The sequence below is a fragment of the Phalangium opilio genome, unplaced genomic scaffold (assembly GCF_054372755.1).
Source record: "Phalangium opilio isolate 3A_F unplaced genomic scaffold, DU_Popi_V2 ptg000362l_1, whole genome shotgun sequence".
Lineage (NCBI taxonomy): Eukaryota > Metazoa > Arthropoda > Arachnida > Opiliones > Phalangiidae > Phalangium > Phalangium opilio.
The window spans coordinates 287,725-313,289 of NW_028324231.1; the positions used below are offsets into that span (position 1 = coordinate 287,725).

At 36.8% G+C, this 25,565-nt stretch overlaps 2 protein-coding genes across 4 annotated transcripts in view; both read left to right on the top strand.

Annotated features, from left to right (window-relative positions):
• The first annotated feature begins 2,136 nt into the window (after positions 1-2,136).
• Positions 2,137-25,565, top strand: part of LOC149597306 (DNA topoisomerase 2-binding protein 1-A-like) — an 85,937-nt gene continuing 62,508 nt past the window's right edge. For 2 of the 3 annotated variants that reach the window (XM_089861019.1, XM_089861020.1), the window contains exons 1-4: positions 2,137-2,688; positions 4,559-7,132; positions 7,359-7,772; positions 7,835-8,114. In XM_089861019.1, coding sequence (XP_089717145.1) covers positions 2,220-2,688; positions 4,559-7,132; positions 7,359-7,772; positions 7,835-8,114 — 3,737 coding nt within the window. In that variant the 5' untranslated portion in view covers positions 2,137-2,219. Of the gene's footprint in view, positions 2,689-4,558; positions 7,133-7,358; positions 7,773-7,834; positions 8,115-8,269; positions 8,827-25,565 lie in introns of those variants that run through there. The other variant, XM_089861018.1, reaches the window with a different exon arrangement.
• Positions 9,656-25,565, top strand: part of LOC149597307 (alpha-1A adrenergic receptor-like) — a 61,212-nt gene continuing 45,302 nt past the window's right edge. The window contains exon 1 of the mRNA XM_089861068.1: positions 9,656-9,764. The gene's annotated coding sequence lies outside the window, so the exon portion shown is untranslated. The remainder of the gene's footprint in view (positions 9,765-25,565) is intronic.

The window sequence follows — 25,565 nt, forward strand, 5'->3', positions numbered from 1 at the left end:
GAGTTTTAAAAAGAATTGTTCAAAGTGTTCACCAATCACCATTAACGTTTATGCTAGCTTGGGCACGTCTTGTAAAGGATTCTCGAACACGGTGAAAGATGTCAGGCGTGTTTCAGATACTCTCACATCCGTCAATTACGCGTTGTCTCAGGTCTTGGACATCATGGACTTCAGTGCGGTAGATCAAGTCTTTGAGATGTCCGCAAAGAAAAAAAATCGCACGGATTTAAATCCGGAGATCTAGCTGGCCACTCAACAGGTCCACCTCGACCTACCCACCTCTCGGCCGGGTTACGTGGCATCAAGATGGGCTCTAACTTGACCAGGGCCGGATTAAGCAATTTTGCACCCGGGGGCCAAGATAATGTGCGCCCCCTTAAGTCTAAAAAAAAGGAACAACAAATGTTCCTAAGGGAGAATAGTTTAACTCAATGCGCCCCCAACACACCTTGCGCCCGGGGGCCAGTGCCCCCTTGGCCCCCCCCTTTAATCCGGCCCTGAACTGTGGTGGCGCCCCGTCGCGCATGAACCACATTCGTTGATGCAATCTTAACGGCAGGTCGTCCAGTAGGTCTGGTAAATCATTCTGTAGGAAGATTCAGTCGTTAAACGAAGCAGACTATCCGAGACGACTAGGATTTTGTCAGTGGTTTATGGCCCGGGTGATCCGCTGTCTTTTTTGGTGAGCACTGATGAACACAGCCCACATCAGTGAAAGGTCTGATCGTAATCGGATTATAGCTTCGTGTTTTCACGCTTTTTATGGTGCGCATTTACTTTCAGCGCGTGTAGCCACAAATAAGCTTTGGTGTTACGTAACGTTAACAGTCATGTTGACAAACTAAGAAAATCGTTGAGGTGAAACGAGAGGGTATTGTTTACGCGGCAACCGTGTTTTGTGAATATGGCTTTCAACATAGAGGGTATGCAGTTGAGGAGTAGAAAATTGGGCCTTTACAAACACGTCGTAAAGGTAATATCCCTCCAAAGTTTTATTTCTTCATTTCCCGTTTTTCCCCATCGGCTGATTTTAATGTGCACAAGTATACATAGTTTACAGACTAGAAGGATTCATAGCATTTACACAAGGAGGCCTGGCTTTAGACTCACCTAGTGACTGAGTCAGGTCTCTCATATGTGAAGCCAGGCCTCCCTGTGCAAATGCTATGAATCCTCCTAGTCTGTAAACTATGTATATCTTTATTGGATGTAAAATGTCGTCTGATTACAGTATATTCGCTATGCTTTGTTTAATGCTTTAATATTTCATAAATTTTAACTTGAGTATTTGTTCATAAAAAAAAAAAAGAAACAATTTCATATCTGGGTAAATAAGTACTCCTCCTCTTGACTCGGAGAGGTAATATTTTGGTTTTCCCAACTTGTTAATGCTTGTTTTACGACAGCTTCCCTCGTGACCAATAAAAAAACCCTTGATTTAAAAAAATAGAAAGAAAATCTGGGAATATTTTACGCAATCGCGGCAGGCCTTACTAGTTCATTTCAACAACAGTTTCGTGAAACTGCTTTTATTTCCGCAGCGTTTAAGATTGTATATTAATCCTCTGTAGCTTTCTACGTATTGTCAAGTACCTTTGAACTAAAGTATAACAGCTCGCGAAAATGCTGCGCCACGCCAGTTTTTTATTACACAATTAACGCGTCACTTTTTTCTGTACATCAATTAATCCATTTAATTCGATCCTTCCTTGTTAAAAAAAACCCTGTTTATTATATAGTTTTTGAGTGGCTTGGTTTGTAACAAATTGCAATTGAAAAAACTGATTTTACGTTTCTGAGATAAGGTGTAAAAACTGGTTTTTTAGAGATAATTTTTGCTCTATTTTACATTGGCATTTTCCATGGAGTATTTGTATTGGTTTTAGAATGAAAGTTTCCTCGAAAGTACCTTACATTGAGGCTAGATCTCCCTTAATATTTCTCCATGGTGGCAGTTGTTTCTAGGCAAAGAAAAAAACTAAATTTGTTTCAAGTTCTTACCCATGCATCATAAAAAATCCCTGAAGGCTATAAATACGATTGTACTCACGAATTTTTGCGTTACTCTATGTTCAACTGTGTTGGCGGGAAGTTAGTCCTGTACGGACTGTACAGTCTGATATTCCTATCGATTGTGTAACGTGTGTTGTGTAAGGTGTTTTAGGCTCTATGAGGTTGTGTTAGTTAGTTTTTATTAACTATTTAATAATAAAGACATCATGGCGAGCTCCAGCAGTATCACCTCGGAAATGGGAACGAACTCTGTTTTCGACTTGCTGTTTATCTCTGATGGAACGAATGAGACAAATTTTAACCTGGCCTTTGAAAGAAGCATTGAACTGGAACTAAAACCTCAATTTCACTCCGTTGAAGATTTTGACGCCGCTAGAATTGATCAAGATAAAATCTACGTATTATCAAGTTTCGAGAACGAACTGTTTAAGCTTTTGCAAAGTAACGGGTGTCATATCTTGGGACCAGTTGCCTTACTCATGGCATTAGCTAGTGAAAACCAACGAATTGTTCGAAGACCGCATCCCTGTTATAATTTGATCATGAGGGACTGTATTGTGACATTCTCGAACATCAGAAATAGTAACCGTGAAGGCGAACTAACCACTAAAATTCATCGCATGGGAGGACAGGTTCAAAACGTAATGACCATGAAAAGCACGCATCTAATTACTGGTGAGTGAATTTAATTTGTTTGTTTTTAAAGCAAAGCGCGGGTCCAGTGGATCCCCTACAAGTTGACTTTCCTTACGAACTCCAGTTTTGGCTTGGCGAAGGCAGGAGGCATTTGTGGGCGGGATTTATAAGTGCCCATATAAATCCCGCCCACTAGGCTTTGCCAAGCCAAAACGGGAGTACAGGAGGAAAGTCGCCTTGTAGGGATCCACTGGACCCGCGCTTTGCTTTAAGATACTTTAGATAGACATAGTAGCAGGGAGACATTGGGGAAACCGTCAGGGAGTTTTTAGAATTTTAAGCAAAATCATGGAATTTGACTGTTATGTACATAATTTATTGAGGTTTTAAGAAATGTTACAATAAATATGCTTTAAAAGATCAATTCCAAATTAAGAGTTGACTTGATTATAACAAATAACTTTCTTAACAAATATCCCGGTTAACATTCATAAACAACGACTTTATTTTTAAATACCATGGTGAATTAATATAAAAATTAAGGAAATAGTCAGGGAAAGCCTAGGCAAAGTGATGTACGACGGGTTATGTAGGAGTAGGGACTATATTTTTCACTTTTGGGGCTACAGAAAACTCCTCCCCAATCTCTCGGCTTAAACCTCAGTGCAGTGTTGCCAACAGACTTAGAAATAGCACACGTCCACTGGTCCAAAACCAGTTTATTAATTGCTTGGACTAGTTTTTTTAATTCAAAAAGTGCGGGTTACTGGTCCTCGGGACCAGTTTATTAATTGCAAATCTATAAGAGAACAAAGGCTGGGACCACTCCGGAGACCAGTTTATTATTTAGGAAACTAGGGGGTCACTGGTCCCAAGGACTAGTTTAAAAATTATCCTTATTTCTAAGTCTAACTTGTCAATGTCAGGCCCTCTTTGAGTCAAATTGCTCAAGTTCTGAATCAGACTGAACTACTAGCCTTTCTGCAATCTCTTGATTCACAAACGGTCTGGCAACACTGAGGGATCATCAATAAAAAACCTTTAGTGTAAACTATGTATATTAAGCTTACTTCCATCAAATAGACCATAGAGAGCTTTCAGTTGTAAGAGGAGCTGAGTGTCGTGGCATAATTTACTCTGCCATATAGATAGTTTTCAGACATGGAGGATTCATACCATTTACACCAGGAGGCCGGGATATCTGGCGGACAAAAACCAGTCTGCTTTTGTCCTCCAGATAGCCCGGCTTCCTGGTGTAAATGGTATGAATCCTCCATGTCTTAAAACTATGTATTGGTGGGTTTAAAGCAGGAACGAAGCTTAGACCACCCAATATGTCTACCAGAACAGCGGTAAGACTTGGAGGGTGAGACGTACTACTATCCCATCTGAAAGCTCTCCATTTCGATGTAACTAAGAGGGAAGGACACCGGGGGGGGGGTAAAACTCCGCCTTCTATCTCGCATTTTGTCGGCTGCGCTGTAGTCTTCGTTGGAGTTCGCACGCAGAGACGTTATTGTCTCAACCCCGTTTTATGTCCCGATACTGAGGGTTGCCTACCCTCTTCTTTAACGTCGAAAAGGTCTATATCTCAACTGAGCATGTGTGAAGTTCGTAGCATTATGAGGGCTTTGGTATGACCATGGGCCTTTCCATTGAATCCAAGTCGTTCCATGCTTATTTACGTGACACTGGCCAATCACTACTCCAGGAAATAGTGACACTACTACCACTTAAAAATATAGTTCATGACACACCCCTACTTAACGCGTTGTACATCCCTTTAAGTCGGCTAGGAATTTAATAATGGTCCGATAATTTTTAATTGCAAACTGTTCCAAGTTTCTAATCCTATAAAATTTTACCCCGTTAAGTCCATAATCTTAACTGTAAATCCATCTCAATGTAGAAACCTCCGGAACCGAGAAATATTATGCTGCTATTAAAAACAATATCAAGCTTATGCTGCCATCTTGGGTAGACGAAATGTCCCTTGATAATTCGAATGAACCTAAACCTCACAATGACCCCGTCTACGAAAAACATGAATTTCCGTTATTTCACGGTCTTAAATTATCGGTTTCGAACATAGACTTGCCAAGTCGAAATCGAATTCGGGCTTTAACGGTACAAAATGGCGGTCAGTACTCGGGCCAACTCAAAATGGGTGATGTCACACATTTACTAACACCTACGGCAACTGGTGAAAAATTCAAAGCCGCTTACAAATGGAAGATCAAATGCCTTAAACCGGAATGGTTCGAAAAATGTCTCGAATCTAAATACGTCGTTGAAGAGCAAGACTTTTTACTTGTTCCCTTACTGTCGTCATCTGAATCTATTTCGAAGAACCTTACACTTGATGACACTGCTGTTCCGGGTTTCAAGAAACCGTTGACGTCATCGCCAGCCACTGCGTCTAAAAATGTCCCTATTGATGTCTTATCGATGACACGTATCCCTGGTACATCGATGAATGCGAGTGAACTTAATATAACGAGTGCAAGTTCCATGGAATTGGGTCTGATTGGGGACGTAACTAGTGGTTCCAACGAAAAGAAGTCATCGGGGGCAGAAATTACCGCCAGTAAAACTCTCAAAGGAAATGAAGGTGAAAGTGATGACGAAACTCGTTTACCTGATCAAGACAAAGATGGTGACGAAAGAAATTTACCTGATCAAGGTCAGAATGATGACTCAACGCGTTCACCTGATGAAGACCATAATGCTGATGAAACACATTTACCCGTGAAGGAGCAAGAAAAAAGTCCTGTGAAACCTGTCACCCTGCCAGATGACGACGATAAAGAAAATGCCGAACAGAAACTCATTAACGAACTTGAAAACCTGGACATTTCGACCATAAAACCCAACAATAACTTGGACGGATTTCAAATCTTACCAGTCGGATTCTCTCCAAATTCTAATGCCTTAGCAAAAATCCTCAAACTTATCAACATCGGTAACGGTACGCGTTGCGACAAAATGAGTTCGCGAGTTACTCACGTCATTACCAGCGACTTAAAACAAAACCTTAAGGATTTCTGCGGTGAAATCTTGAATGTAGCTGAACTAATTAACGCTGTAAAAGGTAACGTCTCCAAGACAGACGAAGGTCGTGATACGTTAACAATGACGACCGAACCAACTCAACTTTTCAAAGGAATTTCGTTTGAAGTTCAAGGCTACGACCAAGAAACGAAGGAAGAAATTGAACAGTCCGTTAAAGAACACGGAGGTGCCATCAACAAGAAATGTAACTACACCATCGTTCCTCCGTTTTTGTACGAACACGACAGCGTAAATTTGAAACCAAGTACAACCTACGCGACATGTTGCTGGTTACGAATGTGCGTGGAATTGGAGGAAATCCTGCCTTTAAACGTGAACATTCTATATACGCCCTTGATCGTAGCAAACGTGGCCAAAACGAGCTTACCATTGAGGAACACGGTCATCACTTTGAGTCAATTCTCGTTCTCTGCTGAAAAAGAGGCTTTGGTGGAATTGATAACTTTTCTGGGTGGGACTCCTCAAGTATCCTTGTCCAGGAAAAGTCAACCCGAAAAGAATATTCTAAGGAATACCCATCTTATCACGAAAGTACCCGAAGGGGAGAAACTGGAAGCGGCGTTGTCCTGGAAGATCAAGGTTGTTAAAGTTGAGTGGTTGTACGCCATTGCTAAAAGCGGGCAATTCGTCGAGGAAACGGCGTACGCTATCAAGGATAAGGATAGCGGCGATAAACCGCAGAAACCTGTTGAACCACAAAAGACTCGGGCCGAAAAAGCACCTTCATCTCCTAAACGCTCAAAGACGCCTGAAAAGCGATCTAACGCTGAGGCCGCCGCGGCTTCTCCGGCTAAACGCCTGAAGACACCCGAACTAGAACCGGAGCCGTACTTAACAATTGTCGACGGAAAGGAGGTGTGGAAAGTCCGTAATTGGGACCTTCCCGAACTCAGGTTTAAGTTGCCCATTGACGTTGAAAACCTTGACGATAGTTTCGACACCAAATTACACAAACTCTACACCGAACCCCACCCATTTTGTAAAGATGACCCGCCATTATCTCCCGATCATTTCAAGCCCACCAACATATTTGTAACGTTTCACGTAACGGCCTTAAAGTCGGTTCCATTAAAGGAACGCGACGAACTCTTCCAAATCGGCAAGAGATTGGGAATGAACTGCCATAAAGATCACAAAAACTATATCACCCACGTCCTTCATCGACAGAAAGCCGGCGATAAACTCGCTAATGTCGTTTCTTTATACGTAAACACTTACAAAAGTAAAGTGGTCTCGCCCGAATGGATACACGAATGTAAAAGACAAAACGCCGCTGTAGATGAGGCGCTGTTTCCACCGAATTATGATAAAAGACTTTCACTCGCCTCGCAAATATCGTCGCAGAAACTTCCAAAGACGCCAGTTAAAGACTCTGCAAATACTACGAAAGGTCTTCAGGAACGCCAAGAAGGTATGTTTGGAATTTTTCGGGGGGTATTTTTGGCAGAGCGCGATGAATTTTAGGCATGTTCATATCAGGGAAATTTATTTAGAGCGGAAAACCTCCCTTCCTTGGCATTTTTGGTTGAAGCTAGATGACTGTTAGGGTTACGAGGGTCAACCGGGTTCCTACGAAGAGGGAATATTTCGGGGAAATTGATTTTAGAGGCGAAACAAAATGCGTTTCTCTTTTTTAGGTGAAGCTTGCGCGTCGAATAAGCTCATTACATCTTCCCCAAAATCGTCCACGGATGCGGCACAAGAAGGTAATGACGTACTTTGCACGCAAGAGTTCCAGAAACAGCTGGAAATGTTAGCCTCTGCCACGAAAGCGGCGAAAAGCGCGTACCAAGGAAAGGTAATTTCGGCAGAGAGTTCGATTGAAGAACCGCGACATCGTAGCTTCCCCAAAACGGAAACTCAACCACTCGACGTGGACCATGTTCAATCGTCGCAATTACCACCCATTACATGGTCGGATCAGGGACAAATACCTGGAAATTTTGGTTCGGAAGCCAATACTAGTTACAACGAAGGCGCTTCGCTTGATGGACGGTACTTGCAGAAAGTCTTTCTGTTTTCAAGCTTCCCTGACGAGAAGATTCTCAAAAGTAAGTTCAACAGAAAGTTGAGCAATAAGATCTTAGGCTTATTTTAATTATTCTGTTTGCAGAAATGATTTCCATCGTTGAACAATTAGGCGGCAAAGTTTTGAACGAAAAAATGTTCAATAATGAATGCACGCATATGGTTGTTCAAAAACTGACCAAGAACGAGAAAATGCTATCTTCAATCGCTGCCGGGAAAATCATAATTCACAAGGATTTCATTTTCGATTCCGCTAAAGCTGGAAAATTCGTAGAAGAAGAGAAGTACGTCATCGGATCGACTATTTATCTGAGGCACAACGAATTCCAACCAGATCAAGCCAGTACCATGACCGCGGTCTACAGGTAATGTACAGAGTTTAACATCATCTATTTTATAGGCCAATCGTAGATCAGATATATTGCGAAACATTTAAGCCTAGTTAATCTCGTCTATATGGAAATAGGCCAATAGTAGATCGGAAATACCCAATTTTGATAATTATCCACAACATGCTCAGGTGGCACCGAAACTTTCTCCGATCTGGCGAGGGAGCTTTCGCGGACTGGTGCGTCATTTTAATGGCCTCTGAAACCAAACGCGCCATTTTTCAAAGAGTTCTCGAAGCTGGTGGAGCGACAATTGTAAAATCGGCCGAAGAAATGCTTTCAAGCAAGGTTCGATTAGCTTTCCTTGAAAATGGCGAGACCTCTTCCGTGAAAGACGATACTTGCAAAGATTTAATGAAAAATCAAGTATGGTGTCTCGTCCCACAATATTTCTCGGAATATTTGCACAAATATCCCGCACCTGATTTCAAGGAATTTGTGTTCCCAGCAGCGAAAAAATATTTACATTTAATTAGGGCTGCCAATGTCAAAAATAATTAAGCCACTGTACTTGTTAAAAAAAACTTATGGACTTATTTCTTTTATTAATAACTAATTTGTTTCTAAACATTTCTTATACTTTTTTCTTATTGTTTAATACTAATTTTAATTATGCTTCATTTTGAACTGTTATTCCAAATATATTTCGTAAAAAAATTGTGTTAATAAAATTTTGTTATTGAATCAAGTTTGTGTCTGATCTTTAATTATTTTTCGTTAGTAGCAGAGGTGGATTAATCCACCTCTGTTAGTAGTCATTATTTTGGAGACCGTTTAAATTTTTCGTGTTATAGCCCACTCGATCACGCGCAACACGACGCAAGCTGCTCGCGCTATAGAAGCCCGTTCAAAGTATTCCATTTACATGTATAAGAGCGACTTTTAATGAAAATTCAAAGGAACCCAAAATTAACAGGAAGTTCTAGGCTATGGGAGGAGGTAGCTTTTTGGCCAGATCCCTTGTCCTATTCATCCAAATTGCCTGAAATATTAATGAAACGTGTGTTTTGACGTGTTCTTTTTTTACTAAAAAGGATTCAAGCTTCGAGAATGGATAATTACTGGAACACCTCGTTTGTGGAAGTTCCACTCGGATTATATTTTGATAATTACACTTGCTAATTTTGTGCTTGATATTCATTAGTAATGCGAGTTTTAATTATTTTTAGTTTTAATATTAGTTTTATTATTACGGAAATAACAACAAATTACATAACGTGATCGAGTGGGCTGTATCTCAGTCGTCTGCTACATTTTATGACAGAAGTATACCAGCGCAAATTACTACGGACGGTACCACCGCGCGTGTGGGAAGTTCTACCCACACTACTATAGTATTCTAATGTCTATGGTTCTACCAGTCTCTGATTCTATAATATATATATTATAACTATTTAAACGGTAGAGTTTGATTGTCATTAATTATGTCGGCAACGAAGAAAGGAAAAACACTATTTTCTTACTTTCAAAAATCACCGAAACAATCGTCTAGTTCTAACTCAAGTCCTCGTGCATCTTCAAGAAGCGTGTTAACTCCGTCCAAAGATGAAGGATCAATACTAAATCGCAACACAGGTTCAAATACGAAAAAAACCAAGGAAACTAACGCTAAAAATGCTAACTCGGGTATGAATAAATTCATTAATATTGCCATAATTGCCTGTTTAGTGTTTACCCATGACATCCAAAGAGATTTCAATGGTTTAGAGTAGTGCTAATGGTTGTAACACTTTAACGCTGATTAGATAAGTTAGTACTATTCTTCAGTTTTGCCTGGCTATTAGGTCATTATATAGTTCAAGGTTCTTAAAGGGATAGATCAATAATTTTTAAAGTTTTGGAAACAAATAACGGTCTTCAATATGAACGTGTCCTGAAGAATGTTTTGAGCAACACCTATTTTACTCCAATAAACCATAAAAGGTTCGCTTTTATTTCTTTGTATATAGTAATTTCTTTCCCATATACGGGAACGTCATAACCCTCTATCTCTTACCTTAGTGATATCCCCCCCTCCCCTTCCCTTCCGGGGGGCAAATAGTATTCTCTAGTACAAAGTTGCCTCTAACGTAGGGGATACACAGTTCACTCCCCCTCTCAACCGAAATTACTCTATTTTATTTTTTTCTTAACTTGTCTCGCTTTGAGTTCATTAAAATTGTAATAGTCGCTTCGGGGATTTTCAAGTCGGGCAATCTGGTTCGCACGCCGCCCTATACCATTGCCTCGAATTTGACCCGTTCGGTTGCCCCAAAGGCAAACAAACGGCCGCCACTTTTTTACAGAATTACAGAAAGTGCCTACAAGTGCCCTCAGTAGGAAAACTACCATAACAGTAGTTTTATAGAAAAAGACTTATATTTAAGTTAATTACCGGTGAAACTGGTTCAAAATTGCGTATATATAATAAGTAAGCTATGATCTATACTATAAAACATTTTAAAACTTAATTCCGAACTAATTTACTTAAATTTATCTTCAACTTTCTATTTTACAGAAAATGCTTATATTTAAGTTAATTACCGATAGAATTAATTCAAATTTACTATACATAATCAGAAACGTGTTTGGTTTAACATACACTACTTAAATAGTTAATAACTAGCTATTATCTCACTTAAATTCAGGGTGTCTACAACACACTATTTTACAGAAAATGCGATTATTTAAGTTAATTACCGATCAAATTAATTCAAATTACCTACATCTACTAAGAATATTACGCTCTATAATATAAACGCTTTTAAAAATTAATTTCTATCAAATATACTTAAAATTAAGGGTGCATACAGATTTTGTACTCGGGAAAAGATGACTTACAGGAGGCACTATTTTACAGAAAATGCTTATATTTAAGTTAATTACGGGTCAAATTAACTCAAATTTACTATACATAATCAGAAACGTGTTTGGTTTAATATACACTACTTAAATAGTTAATAACTAGCTATTATCTCACTTAAATTCAGGGGGCCTACAACACACTATTTTACAGAAAATGCGATTATTTAAGTTAATTACGGGTCAAATTAATTCAAATTCACTATACATAATCAGAAACGTGTTTGGCTTAATATACACTACTTAAATACTTAATAACTAGCTATTATCTCACCTAAATTTCAAATTATTCTCAAAATCTGAACCTAATTTCAATTTTAAAATTATTCTGAAGTATTTCCTGAATGTTTCACTATATCTTATAATTTGTAGTAGAATCGATAAAAAATCACTTGATTTTTAACTTCACCCTCCCTTTAAGGGGAATTTTACCAAATATGTTTATTTCAGTTAATTATGGCTGAAATTAAATCTAATTTGGTACGTATAGTTTTAATTCGCCGGTACTCAATTTTTTATTACAAATAATACTTAACTGCGGCAAATTGAATTGTGTCTACAAGATTTAATTACGAAGGAAAATTTTTACCAAAATGATATTATTTGACTTAATTATCCATGAAATTAAACATAATGGGTACCTTATGTTAAATGAGTGCGCTGTTCAATATAAACGCAATTAAAAGTTAATTGCGACTAGTAATCATACTTAAACTGAGGAAGGCAACAAGGCTTTCGTAATCTTGTCTGCCGTGGTAAGAATATTACCAAAATGTGAATATTTAAGTTAATTAAGTATGAAATTAAATCTAACTTGGATTATAATGCTACTTGAATGTTATGTTCAAATTAAACACTATAAAAAGAAAATTGTGCCAATGAAACTTACGGTAAGGGTGCCTTCAAAATATTGCTAAAGGAAAACCACGCCCATAGGGGTTTGAACTTTCCAAAATGCGATTATTTAACATTAACTATTAAAGTAATGAAATCTAATTGGATAATGAATGTGGTGTTCAATTTATAACGCAATTTAAAGCTTAGTACTGAGAGAATTCGAAAATGGGGATATTACTTAATAGAAAATAAAGCTTTTATAATGCTTTCGAAATGGTCATTTTCTAAATTTCTCGAAAGGTAGAAACCAAAGTCAGAACATAAAGCGATCGATGGCAACAATGTTTGACCAAGACTTCAATATATTTAAAAAGAAATCCTTACATCTCTAATAAAAACATTTTCGAATTTTCTGTCATTCCAAGAAAAAAAAAAACCTCGTATTTAATTAATACGTAAAGGTATGGTTCCAAAGTCCTATCTGTTACCTCCCCGCGGTGGAACTGGAAACGATTAAGATTAATAAATTAATCGGCTAAAACAGAGGGCTAACGGTTTGAAACTTTATTTGTGGGGCTTACTTAAAGACGTGGGATCCCTGGGGTAGAGGGGGAATTAGAAAATAAAGGGCTTAATTACATCTAGGCCCATAAACTCCGTTTCAAAAGTAAGTGGGGAGACTAGTGCCTATATCTCCCAATCATGATTCATGTCCATTCAATCGGTATCGTTGCTTCAGATAAAATATACCGAGAGGAATGACAAGTTAGCTTTCGGTATGCTTTGTGTTCACGGTGACTTTTGTGGCGTGGCTCATTTCTTGGCAAATATCGTACGCAACCATTTTTGTACCATCATAAGTATATCAGACGTGTCCTATAAGTTTGACAATGGTTACTTAGAGCTAGAATTAGTGGAACATCATGGATTCTCTTATAAGACGCTATCAAAGCGTAAATGGTATATCAAGCTATTGGAAGTATTATACTTTGGGAATATGCCTTATAAACTTATGCTTGCATGTTGAAGAGGGTTTCCGTGGAAATAGATGGTAAAAGAAAATTAAGGAGAACAGTTCCTTAGCTCACGGAAGGATTTTTCACTAAAGGGGGAAGGAAATAGGGTGTAAAACACGAAGTTAGGGAACCATGGTCTACTTTGATCTCTCCTTTGCATTGTACCTGCCCCCCCCCGGTTTGAAGCTGGCGAGTTTTCCCCGAGATTACCAAAGGGGCCGTTCATAAATTACGTCACGCGTCCAGGGGGATGGGGGATTTTGCCTTAGTGTGATGCTAAGTGGCTCAGGAGAGGGGGCTGTATAGGGAAGCGACATTTTAAAGAGAAAGTGCGAAACCCATTTCCAACGATTACACGCTTCAATCTTATCTATTTTTTTCACAATACCATAGTTGTGTTCAGTCGGATTTGATGTAATCGGGAAAACTAAGACGTATGAATAGACAGTGTTGAGTCTCTTAGAAAAGAAAGTAGTGCTACTCAAGTCCGACTAAACACGAGTATAACATGGCTTGAGAGAAAATAAAACCAAGGAGGGCATACACCCCTTAATTTTTCACAATTTCATGTTAAAACCTTAGATGGACCCAAAATTTAAAATTCCTGTCTTAAGGGACCCTTTTCGATCACTTTTCCTGTGCTAAATAAGTGCTCAAACTTTCAATAAGACTACCGGTGCAACGAACGAGCTTTGCCTTCTGTATTAGCCGATTAAAATCGTTTCCGGTTCTACCACGGGGAGGTTACAGATCGGACTTTCAGAACCATAGCCTCGCGAATTATTATTTTAATGCGGGCAATTTTTAGGTGTTTTATTTTGTTATATTAAATAATCCTTAATTTTTTTTATTTAAAAACGAGACGGATACTTCATGGTAACTTTTTATTAAAAGAGTTTTAAAATCTGGCGAGCTTTCGGGTGACCCCTTGTCAAGCATACATGATAAACTAAAATACGATATAATGAGGTTACATTTCTCTAGCTCTCGGTAAGAACTTTGCCAAAAATATGCTTATCATGTTGAAGGAGTCTAATAAGTTCCCAAAATATATTAAGAAAACCATTAATGGTATTTTAAATTTATTTATTGAAGTATACATATTCGCTAAGCCTTTTTATGCCTAGGCTTCTGTGCAAATAGAAAAAAAAAGTTATGAATGAAAACATGTATTTAAATAGCAAAAAAAGGGGGGGGGGAGTGGGAGAACAAAATTTTAAGAAGTTAAACTATAAAGAACAGAAAGTTTTTGACGAAACGTATGACGATTTTGAATGTGAACTAAATTAGATGGTAGATTATTCCAGTCATGTATGGCAGTGAAGGTGAAATGATTGAGGCGAAAATTTGATTTAACGAGAGGCTTGACTAATTTGAGAGCGTGACCACGGGTGATGGTGGTGGATTTGGTGAAAAATTCACCAGTCTCCAAATCGAGGCGGCCGTGGAAAAAGTCGTGTAAAAGGCACAGGTTGTTCACGCGATGTCTCAAAGAAACTGATTGAATCCGCAATGCAGCTAGGCGATCGGGCGCGGGAAGTCTTGATAGGCGTTGCGGAAGCTTAGAAAAAGCATTTTGAGCCTTTTGCAGGATCTTGGCATCACCTAACAGAGATGGTGTCCAAATCGGCGATGCATAGTCGAGTATCGGAAGAACCAGAGAGTTATATAACCCACGAATAAGTTTCTCCGACCGATGGTGTATATTTCGTCGAACCAATCCAGTGGTGGATTTGAGACGCTTACAGACTTTGTTGGATTGGCTGGAAAATTTCAACTTGGTGTCCACAAGAACCCCTAGATCCTCTTCCGTCGGGAGCGAACGAATTGGGGTACCATTTATGAGGTATACGTTGTTCGGGTTATGACGACCAAGATGAAGAACCGCACACTTATTGGCATTGAAGCGCATATCGTGATCAAGTGCCCAATTCGCAACAGCGTCCAAATCATCTTAATTCAACTTTTTCCTGGGTTGGATCCCAATTAAGTAATTTAGAATTGCGCGCAGTTGTAGTTACATCCTTACATAAATATTGTTAAGTAACTACACTGTGACAGGGGAAAATTACTAACAAATTTTACTTTTATTATATTATCATTTTATTATATTATATTATATTATATTATTATTATATTATCACTTTTGTTATCTTCGTATTAGTTTCAACTTTCTTTCAAAAGCTACGCAATTTTTCAAAAGTTATATAGAATTACATACTAATAAGAATTTAGTGATTATTGTATGAAGTTACTAGTTTTGCTGATTTTTTGTTTAAAGTTTTATTCCAAATAAATGTACACGTGTTTTTAGTTTTTATTGGCCAAACAAAGTTTTAGACTAATTTCATGTTCAAAAATGTTTTTCTAAATTTTAAATAAGTCCTTTAAAATTGCTATTGTACTTACATTTTTTACCTCTCCGTGTGACGTAGTCCAGGAGAGGTTCTGTAACGGCCGTGTCTGTGTGTGTGTGTGTGTGTGTGTGTGTGTCTGTGTGTGTGTCTGTCTGTCCGTTGTTACACCCACGTGACCGCGTTCGCAGTTTGCGTATCGGAGCAAACGTGTTCGCCATTTCCGAACTGCTTTCACAGTCACGGAAATGGCTCCTCTACTTGAGTTCTCACACCACCATTTTCTGGTCTTTGTCCATCCCACACGGACACCAGTCTGTACTTACTGGCTTCTAATCACCACCATCTTTTTGTCTTCGTCCATCCCATATGGACACCAGTCTGTATATATTGGCTTCTAATCACCACCATCTTTTGATCTTCGTCCATCCCACATGGACACCAGTCTGTACATACTGGCTTCTAATCACCACCATCTTCTGGTCTTTGTCCATCCCACTTGGACACCAGTCTGTACATTCTGGCTTCTAACACCACCATCTACTGGTCTTCCGTCTATTCCACATAGACACCAATCTGTCTCATTGGCTTCTACTCCATTATCATCGTTTGGTTTTAGGGTATACGCGGCAATCAGCTAGGGTTACGAGAAACGTATAGCCTCCCTAAGGTGGGATCGCCACCAAAGGTTTTCGCAATTGCGCTTTTTCCTTACTATTATAGCAAAAACGGATTTATGGGATAAGAACGTCGGATCGTAGCTTTAGCCTCTAGTACCATCCTCGCCTACTTTATTGAGAAACTTCGTCTGCTTATATTTTGACTCCACCCACAAATTCGATCTCTAGAAGTAGCTATATACAGAATTTGTGGGTGGAGTCAAAATATAAGCAGACGAAGTTTCTCAATAAAGTATGCGAGGATGGGGGGTGAATTCGCTAACTCCGACGTTCTTATCCCATAAATCCGTTTTTGATTATAGTGGAAACGAATCGTATATATACCCCAAAATTTGAAGAAAGCGGGAAGAGGGGTACCCTTCACTTTAAACGTCAATAATAGCAAAGTTTGAGATGATAATAGGTATAACTTTATTTTAAACGATTTAACTATTATTAATGTTAATTATTGAAGATTAAAATAATTAAAAATAATTATATTTATTTAAATATTAAAGATAATCTTGTTTCTCAACTCAAAATTAATACGGAAAGAGTTAAAAAGCAGTCTATGTTTTTGTCTGTGTGTGTCCGTCCATTGTTACACTAGTGCGTCGCGTTAGCAGTTAGCCTTGTGTTGATGTGTTAAGAAATCATGCAGAACCTTAATATTCCCTTTTTCCATAATATAAAGTGAATATGTGGAAGCATTTTTCGTAATTATGATGCATTTAGTACTTTTGTAGCTTTAAAGCTCTGTTTCATTTTGATATTCCAAAGATTTTTTTTAATATTGTTATTTGAAATGGCTGTTTATCTATTACTTAAGCTATACTACATCTGTATATAGAATAATCCTTGGTTTAGTGATTTCATGAAGAAAACTAAGACCTAGACTCCGACGGGTGTATTAAGTATCATCCGCAATAGGCTTAGTGAAACAAAGAGTAAATAATTGAGGCCTGAGGTGAAGTAAACTTTGGGCTTTGATTTTCGTGTCTGAAATGAAGAGACATCAACGGTTCAGAGTGCGTCTAGCTACAATTTAGCTTTGGTGTTATTTAACATTAACATTCATGTTGGCAAACTAAGAATATTGTTGAGGTGAGACGAGACGATAGAGTTTACACTGCAAACCACTTGTGAATGTAGATATCAGAATATAGGGTAATCAGCTGAAGCGTAGACTTCATTTCCTGTTCTTTTCCCCATTGACTGATTTCCATGTGTCCAAGATTTATCCTTATTGGATGTAAAATGTCGTCTGCTTTACTGTATTATTCGCTCTGCTTGGAATACTGCTTCAAAATTTCGTAAATTTTTACTTCAAAAAAGAGAAATAATTCCATATCTAGGAAAATAAGTTTGTAGTAGTAGACCTCTTGACTCGGAGAGGTAATATTTTGGTTTTCCCAACTTGTTTCAATAATATTTTTTTCGTATTTTTTAATGGAAACATAAATTAAATATGGTAATCTTCGAAAGTTTTTGTGTTTGAATTTTAATTTCGTGAAATCGAAACGCTGACACTATCTCTATACAAGTTATGGCTATATGATGTGGCTATTAGTCCGACCTTGTAGCTGTAGTAGTCGTTGTGCCACATTATAGCCTTTGGTAGTTTTGAAGTTTTAGTTCGCCAGTGAAGGGAGGGGATTGTGGTATGGTGATGATATTTGTTCGCTTGTTTGTGTTTTAAAAGGAAGAAGTTTTTAATCGTAAGGTTGCATTTAATTGTGATAGTAAGGTTGCATTTAATTGTGATAGTAAGGTTGCATTTAATTGTGATAGTAAGGTTGCATTTAATTGTGATAGTAAGGTTGCATTTAATTGTTGACTAAATATTCGGGGAAATTTATAATTTTTAGTAAAAGTCGGGGAAATTAATAATTTTTAGTAAAATTCAGGGATATCTCAGGGAAATTTATAATTTTTTTTTAATAAAATTCAGGGAAAACTCAGGGAAATTTATAATTTTTTTTAATAAAATTCAGGGAAAACTCGGGAAAATTTATAATTTTATAGTAAAATTCCGGGACAATTCGGGGACATGTATAATTTTTAGTAAAATTCAGTGAAATTTGTGTGGCTTGAATAAGTTTGCCCTGAAGTGATTAATTGCTAAAACCAACTTAAAACAATTATATCACTGATTACTCAGGCAATTAAAAATCCAATGGGCAAAACCCGTATATTTTAAAAATTAATTATTTTGAAACAGTATAAACTAATTTTCAATTAGTTTTGGCTGCATGAGAGTGAAAAGAATTTATTAAAAAAAATAAAAAATAGATTCTTTTAGCTTAAAGAAATGTTTATTATAAAATTAAGTATAATTTGGCTTTGGGCCACGGTGCGCTTATTGAGCTTAAGTAGAACAACTGGCTGCTTTAATTGTTTTTCTGGAATATGGCGTCCTGCTGCGAAGTATAGCGCGATACGCTCTATTAGAGCCATGTGCTTAAAGTGTGTCAGGTTAATTTTTAAACACTCCTTCTTCAGAGTCATAAGAAATATATATATATATATATATATATATATATATATATATATATGCTAATACTTTTGATTTTCTTTATTTATTTATTTATTTATTTTTCGTTAAGAACATAAAGGGTTAATCGTAACTCAACTTTTATAGATTAATAAATAAACTTGACATTTATTTCAATTCCAAATTTACAGCCCTATATTAAATTCCAATGGATTTTAATATATATTCAGAATTTTCAGGCTAGGAGGGTTTATACCATTTACAGGCACCAGGAGACCGGGCTACTTGGTACCGCACTTTGTCCACCAAGTAACCTGTCCTCCTGCAATGCAAATGGTCTAAAAACTATATATGATATGTCGGTATAGAACTGGTGGCAAACAAAGATGTAGTAAACTATAAGTGAAGTCATAAACGACGGTATAAGCTATTTTAATTTAACAGACGCCTTATCTTTTCTGAAAAAGCGTACAGTACGTGCTTCAGTCTTAACAAGCAATAAATTATAATACCCAATTTTGACCTAAAATATACCAAGTACATAAGAATAAAAAAACCCAAAACAAAGAACTTTTACTCTTATAATATATCAAGAAGTGATATCTAGTTTATTAGGGAGAAGGTATAAGATGCCTAAGTATTGGCGCGCGCCATAGCCCTGCAGTCCCCCTTTCAAGGAAAATACGACTGTAATTTTCTCTTCATTCGCGTCGCGCTGACGTGCACGAGTTTTCAAGAACCAATGAGATGCTGGCTGGTTGTAATTTTATTTAGAGGCGGCGGGGATTAACTCCGGACACGTCTACGTTTGGACTGGAGATAAAGCTGGAAATGTGGCGCGAATTTATTAAACCTTCTCCCTAATAAACTAGATATCACTTCTTGAAATTATATACTAAAGTCTATAAAACCGAAGTTACACAATAATTTCTTTCATATTTCTTTTTTTATATTTGACAGAAATTCAATAAAAATAAATATATTTCTTTGTTGTTATTGTTGGGGCTACTTTGAGGTCAAACTAAATGACCCAGATACTTTACTTTTGGCAAAAAAGACCATTGCAGGCTCCATCTTACTGAATCGAACAAAGCCTGGCTTTGAAAAGCCAAGAAAAAAAAAGGAATTTCTATTTTTATTTGGGCTATAAAGAATCTAACCTAACCGCATCAATCAGAACCCACCCTTATTCACCCCATACACCCGATAATGATACCGATGACGTCACGCCTTTGACCTATTATTGAATTTTTTTGGGGCTCAAAAAAGGGGACCCACCCAAACTTTAATATACCCTTGAATTAACTAAAGACTTATTCATTAAGTTACAATTACAGCGTAAAAACTGTTGTTGTTAATTAATTTAATTATAAATGAAGGTCAAACCACTAACTAAAGAATCCTTAATATTAATAAACAGAATAATGTTATGCAAATGCACTCGAGAGACTTATATAGGGTTATTTCCTCTTTTACAAGACTCAACTTCCGGTCTAGTCACGTGGGGTGAAGAAAGAAGCGCGCGCGCGCGGGAAAATTCTTCGCGTCGGAAATGAACTCAATTTGATTTTGGCGCGAGCGAGACTTGTGACGACTTACTGCTGGCTTAGCACGTGCTTCTAACAGCCTCTATTCTCGCGCCAATAATGTTTTGGCGCCAAAAATAACAGTAAACTGAATCAGCTGTTAGTTTTCGCGCCTCTTTTTCTTGTTATATTTATATATAAAATTATCTTCATTTGTTAGTTAAATCTTGTTAACTAATTTTAATAAGAATGCAGATTTCGTTACATAAACCAATTTTAAGTTTTGCAAACTTTCACGTCGACTTATTTATTTATTTAATTTATCAAGTTGCTTATATAATGGGGTATCTTCGGTTTTGGGGTTGCTATGGTAACAATGACGCCCATTTATATTTAATTTGTATTATAAGGATCGGAGATTGTGACTGTTTATAAGATGCCCTAGAAATTCCGAGAACACGGAATTATACTAGACTCTTAATTAAAATATTGATTAGATGATTGTAGCTTTAATTTAAATGGAGTGAAATTATTGACTATGTGGTTTCTATAGTATCTTTAAAACCATGGTTATTAGTATTTATTATTTATTACATATAGTTGTCAGGGAATTTCATATTTTTTTGGGGAGTAAAATTGATTAAGGAAAATTCTGAACTATGAATTTAAAATTTTGAAATATTTGAAACAAAAAAATCTTTTCATGCCAAATCTGAACGACATTATTGATTAGTTATGTAATGAACTATAAAATAACTATAACTTCTCCGTTAGGTGTCGCTGCTTCACTACGGTTTTTGGTTTCCACCAAAATTCTAATCAATTTTCGTATTGATTCAAAATTTTATTTATTTATTTATTTATTTTTACTTTTTACTGAACAACGGTTTAATATTTCAGTTGAGTCGGTATTAAATTAATTTATCTTTAATTCACTATTTAATTATGGTGTTTAAAAGAGAGGGTTATTATATAGCCTTAGCACAGTATTGGAAATCAATCAATATCTATACTACTATGACCGCATAAGGCATATTCACAAGTTAAAGTTATGAACATTGGAAACAGTGTTTTAGTGATGACCCCCTTCGTTTCTTTCGCCAATGCGAAATTGTACGTTTTATCCTTTGGGGAAACTTTTGGTATCCAAAATAAACTGGGGATCAAATTTTCCATCTCTGTTACATCTATTTCTGTGCACGTGATTTCAATTTTTAGCTTAAAAAATTCCACGGTAAACGATAAAAAGAATAAACGGATGAATTGAAGTAAAATCCCCCCCCCTCCCAAAAAATCAAATTTTCAAACCAGCACAGCCAATAAGAATCTGACATACAAGTGATGACCAAACTTTCATTCAAAAGTCTTTTTTGAGGGTTGTCACGAAGTAAACAATGGGCTTAAATCGTATTTTTAAATATTTATTGTAAAACATTGAGATTTGGGCGTCTGGTCAAACGTGATCTCGCTGAAACGGCGCTTAAAACGTCACATAGCTGGATGGTTGAACCACAGACATTTTAGCAATTTTAATCAAATTCCCTGATTTTTTGGCCCAATTTGAAATTCCCTGACTATTCCAGGTTTTCCCTAACACCTGTGGCAACCCTGTTATACCAAGAACCCATATAGGACCTGAGAAAGTTGAAAGCTAATGGAGATTCTAAATTTAGTTTAACCAATCACTCTTATTGCCTCGGTCTACGAAATAAATTATAAGCTATTAACAAAAAACGTATCATAAATAAAATAGCAATTTCCTCTAATTTACTAATTTCCACGAAGTATATTTATATTTACATTATTACCCATCTAAAAGCCTCTTGTGTATGGCGGACGACAAGAAAAAGGGTTACAAATTACAACAGTTCATTATCTAGAGACTATATTATCCGAAGATGGGTCTTAGATAAACACTTCATTAATCATTAACTCAACCAAAAGCAAATAGACGGAGAGACGCGATAAATAGATTCCCGCCAACAAATGCCTGCATTTACATCTTTTATGTATTATGCCACCATGGAGCAATATTTGACGAGACCTAGCCGCAATGTGATTCACTTTCAAGGAAACTTGAACTCTCACTCCGATAAAAAATACTCCATGGAAACCGACGTAGAACCCAGGGAGTGCAACCAAAAAGAGTAAAAATGGGAATTTTCTTCCGGAATTATAGGATTTTATAGGAGAAAAAATGGGTTTTTATAGGAAAATATAGGACTAAAAATGCTCATATATTACAATTTTGGCTTAAAAGTATGTAGAAAAAAAGTAACAAATTGGATTTTACTTTGAAGAGAGGAACCTAATTAAAATATAGTGTATAAAAAATCCTGAGCTCCTCAATTTCAGCGTCTGGTTAAATGGCATCTCGATAAAAGAGCCAAATTTTGATACATTTGATGCTAAACTATACGAAAACTTCGATTAATTCAAAAATATGGGATATTATAGGACCTTTCATGAAATTATAGGATAATATAGGACAGTTTCAAAAATATAGGATTTTATAGGAATTATAGGAACGCTGGGTTTCCTGTCTAGGAACCATAATGGAGATGTCATTTAAGATATGAATAAACAGTGCTTGAGATGACCAATTTGCTTTCCAGTCTTAAAATCCAACTCAGTCAGTCTCCATGGGCTGAATTACGCGCTAAGCTAAGAGTTGACTCAAGCGGGTACCCTAATTATTATTCCAAAAATGTATTCTAACAGCCCAAGGCCTAATTACAATGTACGCAATTTATAAGCCTAAGTTTTAGGAAGGAAAGCGTGTGTCTGTTTTTCTTAGCCAACTTTCTCGTATAATAGTAACACACACAATTAAACGCTCAAGTCACAAGTCTAGAGGTTTGTTTTCAGAAATTACAGACTTCTCGTGTTAGGCTTAGCGGCTTGTAGATCACGGAAGCTAAAAGACTGAAGATGTTAGAAGATTGTGTTTTGAACATCCAGGAAAAACAAGGATTAACTGTAAAGTAATTAGGTTTTAGTCTCTGGAGAGCAGCGTGGCGTTTATACTTAAAAGAGAATTTTTGAAAAAGGCAAGAACTAAATCCGCCTGCGCGTCGCTATAAGATCACTTTAAAAAAAAGAAGTTAAGTATACTTAATTAGGTTTCACTTTGGTTAGAATTTACTAAAAGTTTCTTCGTATAGTTAATTTTTTTAACAACATAATATTTAATATTGAATGAATGAAAATAAAAATGATTTATAGTCGTTTTCAAAAACGAGGACGGGGACAAACCCCTTACGTCAGTTCAGATTTGTTAAATTTAATTAGGTTTTAGGATAGAGTCTCTTTGTCACTAGACTTGGAACAATAGTAATCACTCATCCTCGCGGCTTTCGCTATACTAAAATGAAAAAGACCTTAACAACATGGATGCCGAGAATTTGCGCTCTGGACTTTATCACGGGAACGGTCCATTTCATTTTGAAAGCTCCTAATTGTTCCATCATATTGTGTGGGAGGCCGTTTATGGCATTTTAAATTTAGAAGAAACCCGTTCAACCCCAAAAAAACCACAGAGAATATTACGGAATTTTTTTCTTAAACTACATCATGACGCAAAGTCGAAGACCTTCACATATCCCCTTACATAATCGTAAATCTAAGCTAGCCCTAATTCCTAAATCTTTCAGATACTGTTAAGCCTAATTTCTCAATGTTTCAGATACTGTTAAGCCTAATTTCTCAATGTTTCAGATATTGTTAAGCCTAATTTTTTAATGTTTCAGATATTGTTAAGCCGTTCCTTAATGTTTCAGATATTGTTAAGCCGTTCCTTAATGTTTCAGATATTGTTAAGCCGTTCCTTAATGTTTCTGATACAATTAAGCATAAATTTTAAAATATTCCAGAAATATTGCTAAGCCTAGTTTCGAATTATTTCAGATATTGTTAAACTATACAGACACGGTTAAGCCTAATTCCGCCAATATTCCACTAAGCCTTAGTCTTACAAATTGTGAGGCAAATTAGGGTTGATTGTAAGTGATAACAAAAACATCATTAGATTAGAAATTTGACCCGAGGCTCTTAAATATAATAAACAAACAAAATTGGAACGCAAAAACGTTCCATTTAAAATTTCGCTGACACAGACGCTATTTACTTCCCATTTTCCTTTACCATCGTAGCTAAGCCTTAATGGGTAACGAAGTCCCGGGGGCCGGTTACGATTGGACATTGGCGTCTAGTTCAAGCGGACAATTTAGCGTCAATCAGTTTCTTGACTCAATATAGAAGGGGGCCTATATTGGATTACAATGACAGCTAAGACTAGGAGATGGATTGTAGAAAGGTCATCCCCGCTATCCCTACTAATACCGAGTGATTTTGACAATAGACATGGTCAGTTATATCCAAGATTTCTCTTACTAGTTGACCCAGTAAAGAAAAATCTGTCGGGCTTGCCCAAGTTTGGGCTGGCCTCCAGGAAGACTTATGAGAGATGAATGAAGGCCATTGAATGCCGATACGGCGCCAAGCCATGGGGTATTTCGAGGGTTCAATCGAAGTTTGCAATTGACGGAAAACTCGTTTTCAATTATACGCTTACCTTTGACTGTGTTGCAAACTACGCCTGCTTCTGAAACGAAATGATATCTATTGTTTCTTTTTTATCCGAGCTTCTATTCTTCTTTAAACAAACATGGATAAAATCTGTTCGCGTTAACCAGCTTAATACAGCGGATGTTGAATTTTATCCGAATTTTTATCTCAATTCCCCTACTTCACTTCATTCATTTAAACTTCGCGAACAAATGTCAAGTTAGAGGTTGTCTCCGGAAGGATTTTCCAAAAGATTGTCTGTACCTCCAATGATGTATACTTTTGCCCCATGTTCGTACTTTTGTCTTTATTAAATGGGCGTATGCGAAAGCTTCAGAAGTGAAAGCGAAAGTAAGCAAAGCTCTTAAATAACGATTGAGACGCCGGTTACAAGATACTAGAGAGTGTTCAAGATATTTTACGTAATGCATAGAAGCTGCGGTGGTTATTGCTTATCTAGCGACGTTTCTACCACCAACTATCGTTGCTTTACAGGCTCTAAGTATCAAGAAAAACCTTAAAAATGAAAATCAGTATGAATTTCTGGCCTGGAACGCAGAATGTCAAAAACATATCCAAGGCTTACTTTTAGGCCTTGGCTTTGACGTTAAAACCTTGTATCCCTCAGGGTTAAACTTCTCGTTATGGTTTGGGGGTATTATATATATATATATATATATATATATATATATATATATATATATATATATATATATATATATATATATATATATATATGTATATTGGTAAAAATAGACTTCAAGCCTGAGACGAAACAGTTTGAAAATAAGGTTAAGCCTATGGAACACGGTACGTTTTCAGGGTTAAAATTGTTATCTCTAGATTAAAATTCAGGCCTAAAATTACTTTAAAGAATTTAAACTTAAGCTATATGGGCCTTGAAGAAATATATTTAATATCATATATAAAAAATTATATATATAAGGGGAAGCCGACATTTAGGAGATAAAACCCTATGTATTTTCCCGTAGCCCCTGTAGAAATGTTTTCACCCTCATTACATCTATGCTCAGGGAGAAGCCTTCCACCAGGATGAAATAAAAATGAACAAAAACATGTTTAACAAATTTAACGTGGATTATTTTATCTTAAAGACATGAAACATCACTAAGG